Source organism: Mirounga leonina, unplaced genomic scaffold (assembly GCF_011800145.1).
Source record: "Mirounga leonina isolate KUSES-001 unplaced genomic scaffold, KU_Mleo_1.0 Mir_418, whole genome shotgun sequence".
NCBI lineage: Eukaryota > Metazoa > Chordata > Mammalia > Carnivora > Phocidae > Mirounga > Mirounga leonina.
This window is the reverse complement of record NW_023270739.1, coordinates 27,557,434-27,562,722: the sequence shown is the minus strand read 5'-3', so window position 1 is coordinate 27,562,722 and position 5,289 is coordinate 27,557,434. Positions and strand designations below refer to the sequence as shown.

The following is a 5,289-nucleotide window of genomic DNA, read 5'->3' as shown; positions in this document are numbered from 1 at the left end:
GCACATAGAAGGTACTCAGTAGATATTTGTTGAATTTATGAATGAATACCTAGTAGAAAGTCCTGTTTTCCTCACTCTTCCAGTATGTTTCCTTGAAGAAATTATTTGCTTTAGTTTTTTATCTGTAACACAGAACAGTATCTATCTCCTAAAGTTGTGGAGTCTAAATGAAATTGTTTGCAGTTTAGTGCTCGATATACATTAGTTGCTTAATTATATTCACTCTCTTCCCTTTCAGTATCCTATTCATCTTTGTACATGTGTTATCACGGACTCCACCCTCTTAGGAGTGGCTGAGTGCTCGTTTTTTTAAGTATTTCCACTCAGGCTTTGCTGCCCTCTCTGCAAATCCTTATAGAATCTGTTTCTCCTTCTTGCAGTTCTTTCACTATTGAGTTCTTTAGAGCCACACATATCCTGATGTTGTCTGTTCACTTTCTCTTGATTATTTTGCTTCTTTTGCCACTCTGACTGTTTTAGTTACTGAATTAATTTCTACTTTCAGAATGGTAATAAATGCAAAAGCACCTTAGTGTCTACAGAGTAGAAACTCCATGCATATTGATTGAATCTTAAATAGCTCTTAAATTCTGCTGCCTGTCACTCAGAGTTTCCCTTGGTGTTCTACTCCCTGCCTCACTGAGGGCTGCACAGTCGCTGTACTCTGGCAGATCTGCAGTCAGTTCTCTTCCTGACCCTGGAGAGCCAGACTGAGGAGCATCTTTTGCTTCATCTTTTGAATTAAAAAGGACCAGAGTCCCTAGTAAAGCAATGTCAGTGCTACCCATTAGAAGGGAAAAACAAACAACTGAGAATCTCAGATTGCCTATTTATGGTAATTCTTAGTTTTTGCCTATGATTGGATATAGGACTCTTAGATATAGGGATCTACAGAAGAGCTTATTTTTTGTTGCTCATTCCCTTCAGTGATGAAAGGGCTGGATATAGTGTTCAGAAGATACTAATTACTATATGAATTGCATCATTACTAAAACATAAGGTGAAACTTAGCTCAAGTTTTGGGTACTGTCCAAACAAAGATATTACTGGAAGGACACTATCATAACGTTGTTTCACCAGCTAGAACTATTTGCATCCTTTATGCTTTAGGCTTCAGGGCTAACAGTCTGTGGTTCCTTTTGTGAAAAAAATTCAAGCAAGAAATGGGGGCAGGAGGGATAAAAAGAGAAACATTTTTAAAAAGAAGTGAAATATTTTCAGGCACTGGTCAGCTCCCAAAATGTAATTTTTCCTTCTCTATGCCTAGAGTTCTAAAAATTCTTCTTGCAATAGAAATAAAATATTTAGTGAAAGCATTCATAATTATTCAATGAGTCAGATGTCCCATTGTTTTATTATTATAGAGGTTTATATTGGACATTATTTATTATATTTTGTCTTTCCAGAATTCACAATCTTTTCTGGAAAACATTCTTATTTTTTCTTGTGGAAACCACCCCTTCCCCACTCTTAGTCCAAGGGACTTGAGTAAGATTGATCATTATATACTATTTTTCTGGTCAGCCACTCTAACTCATTCAGAAATAGGCACAATGTTATTTAAAATCAGCTATACCTGATAAGGGTTATAAACTCTATTATTACCTTGGAGTTGCTGAAAAAATGGCTTATCATATTTCATTGATTCTAGGGTATCCTATTTTCACCCAAATTTTAACATCTCTGGTATTGGGGTACATTTTATAATCTGCATCATAGCAAGCTATTCTGTTATTATTAAAGGATGAGCATTTTTCCTTTCTTACTAGTACATAATAAAAGTATTTTCTTACAATCAGTGATGATGTAGGTCCCATGAAATATGGTATACCTGGAGCTTCTGACAGCCATCTTGTCATGATGAGGGCTGAGGTGGGTCTAAGAGTGGAGAGGACAGGGGAAGAGAACAGTTCTCTTGAGATCAAGAGAAACTTAGCATTGATGATGTAATTTAGATTCTGTTGTATCTAATCACATCTGAAGTTAATGCCCAGGTTCTATAAGCCAACTAACTCTCTTCTCACTCGGTACACACTCGTTGCTGTTGTTTAAATATATGTGAGTGGCTTATCTCTCACTTTTAACTGTGAGAGTTCTGACCACTTGTATATCAAGTAAAGAAACCCTTGAGATATTATCAAAAACCAATACCTGAACAAAGAGAACTTAACTGTGATCACTTTCTTCTTTCTCAGTTAAGAAAAATAATGGACATGAAGCAATGTGGGGTATCTAAAACATTTGACAAACATAAATAAGGTCAGTAATCGGCATTTTCTCTCAGGAAATACTGAGATGCTTTATAATTCAGGAGGCAAGCATAATCCATAGACATATTCTAAGGCCTGTGAAACATACCAAGATTCTTAGTTCCCCTGGAATGAAAATGACTTACAGAGATTGCTTTCTCTAGGAGAAAGACATTCTCACATGCTCATCAAGGTTTAGGGAATTTACAGATAAGGTGCAGTCCAGCCAAACTCTAACAGTAGACACACTACATAGGATGTGACAAATGGGTAATGGGATGTGTGTGTATGTGGAGAGTACAGGGAGTTAAGGACCTAGAACCTTAAACCATCCAAAATGAAAAACTTTATCCATCAAAGTAAACAGTGGGACTACATATTTGGAGGTAAATGGGTGTTAGTATAAACTCTAAAGTTTTCTAGTACCATTGTCTTGAAACTGTAATTTGACTAAGGCTGCTTCTACAAGTGATCAAAAATACTTTCTAAAATTTCAAGTTATTTGATAACTATAAATCCTTAAAATCCCTATAGGATAGGACATATGTGGAGATATTGTTCTGTCTTGTTCAGATGCCTTCCTTAAAGACAGTGCATTTGTGCATAATTAGCATATTTTGGCCTTAAGCCTTGCACCTAGTAATGCTCTTCAAGTGATTAGGACTATCTGAGAAATGCTATAATCCCTTAGAAATGTACTGTTTGGTTTTTCTCAGTACTGTTATGAAAAAGACTAAGAATGTGTAAACTGGCATTAAGGAACGGTTCCTGCCAGTTAAATGAGCAGAACAAAAGTGTATATGTTCAGTCATGTTTGCTGAACTAAGGACAGCTTGAGATCATTTAATTAAATTGTTTAAATAACACCTTTAAATCCCAAATCTTTTTGTCTTTATTATAAAATGAACATTATGCAATTAACATTTGGTCTCAGTCTATTTTTCCTTTAAAATGATGAAAAAGTGATAGGGGATCACCTTTACATTTTAGTAAATTTACATGATACTAATCTAGCTGCGATTACTCTCTTTTTAATGCTTTATTAAAAAAAAAAAGTTGGGCCAGACTCTTGAATGAGCGCTTTGGTTTATATCAAGAGAGGAATGATTATGTAACCAAACATATTCAGATACTAAATCTGTACCCCCATCTTATAGAAAGAAGTTACCAGCAGAACCGCCTGGAGAGGCTCCATCTGTGCCTAAACACTCTCTAGTGACAGTTTTATGTTCCCAAGGGTCATTTGGATTACTAATACAGGCATTACTAATACAAGTACTAATACAAGTAGTATTTATGTTTTTTTTTTTTTAAGATTTTATTTATTTATTTGACAGAGAGAGACAGCGAGAGAGGGAACACAAGCAGGGGGAGTCGGGGAGGGAGAAGCAGGCTTCCCGCGGAGCAGGGAGCCCGATGTGGGGCTCGATCCCAGGACCCTGGGACCATGACCTGAGCCGAAGGCAGATGCATAATGACTGAACCACCCAGGTGCCCCAGTATTTAAGTTTTAAACAAACAAACAAAAACAACATTATTTGTGAGTTATCATGTAGACAGCATCATTAAATAATACATTATTGAATAGTTAAATTAAACTTTACACAATCAGGGGCGCCTGGGTGGCTCAGTCATTAAGCGTCTGCCTTCGGCTCAGGTCATGGTCCCAACGTCCTGGGATCGAGCCCCGCCTCGGGCTCCCTGCTCAGTGGGTAGCCTGCTTCTCTCTCTCCCGTTCCCCCTGCTTGTGTTTCCTCTCTCGCTGTGTCTCTCCCTGTCAAATGAATAAATAAAATCTTTAAAAATAAATAAATAAATAAATAAATAAATAAATAAATAAATAAATAAATAAATAACCTTACACAATCAGTTACAAATAGGCCATATTTTTTTGAGCAAATGATGTTAATGTATTTTTTTTGTTAGAAATTTCTTTATTCTAACTTATTTTTATTAAGCACCAGTTTAATACTGCAGAAAATTTCAAATCACCCATTCTTCCCTCACTCACCCAAATTCTTGATAAAAAGCTCTTCAAGTGAAGACACGCTCTCTTCTCTCTTCTGTATAAAACTTTATCAAATAAAGGCAAATAACTGTGTACATCTTGCTGTAAAATGCTGCCCACAGCTGTGGAAAGTGTCTGCCCAGGCTCCTTTCACTGTCCAGGTCCCGAAAGACTCTTGTTCATAAACTGTCTCTTCACAAACAAGTCTACCACTTGCTAGGTTTATCATTCTGAGGGTCAAAAACTTTCTCACAAAGTCTCAGTCCAGTCTCTTGTCTCAGCTGCTGTAAGTAGGCCTTCATCACCTCATCTTCCTGTTTGTTTGCAGGTTTGGCATAAATTGCATTAAGTGGAAAACCAGGCTCTCCAGGAATGGGAAAATTAGTGATTCCCAGCATATACATTTCGTTTTCACCTTGGCTTTTGGAATTGCACTTTTGGAGTTTCCTTAGACACTCAGAAATGTAGAGAGTTACATATATCAGGGTTCTATCAGCTTCATTCTTAATCTCATAGTTTTTGAAGAAGACATTGGCCTTAAAGTAATAGATGGCTTCATCTACAATATCTGTATCTTTTGTCTCTCTAGGGGCAGGTCCTTTGAACTGACTTCTGATAGGCAACAGTGCCATGTTTCCAATGAGTTTGGTGTCAGGGTCCATGAGAGAAGAGTGGTAACCCGGCATCTTGGTGGTGCCCATGTTGCAAGCTAGACGAGGAGGTTGGGGTTCGAGCGCGGTGCTCGATGTTGATGTAATTTTAAACACCCCAAATCTCCCCTGTTCCCAAGATATCTATAGTAGTTATCAATCCGTAATGACCAGTCCACCTTAGTTGTATTATTTCATCAGTCTCTTGTAGTACACATTCTTGAGTAATTCTTTCCATGGGTTAATCCATCACTGTATGTAGACTTTCTGATCCCTATGTCAAACCATATAAACTTATTTTCTCATTCTCCTGAACACACTTTTTCCCCCTTCCCTGTATACTCTTTAAAAACTTTCCCTTTTCTTTGTGTCTACCACTTGA

At 37.2% G+C, this 5,289-nt stretch overlaps 1 protein-coding gene across 1 annotated transcript; it reads right to left on the bottom strand.

Annotated features, from left to right (window-relative positions):
- Positions 1–4,448: 4,448 nt before the first annotated feature.
- LOC117998914 (actin-related protein 2/3 complex subunit 3-like) lies at positions 4,449–4,943 on the bottom strand. The gene has a single exon (XM_034987869.1). The coding sequence runs from the start codon at positions 4,941–4,943 to the stop codon at positions 4,464–4,466; it is 480 nt and encodes a 159-aa protein (XP_034843760.1). The 3' UTR covers positions 4,449–4,463.
- Positions 4,944–5,289: the final 346 nt, after the last annotated feature.

Excerpts from the sequence above, each read along its gene's own strand:
- LOC117998914 (XM_034987869.1), bottom strand. The coding sequence starts at position 4,943 with ATGCCGGGTTACCACTCTTCTCTCATGGACCCTGACACCAAACTCATT.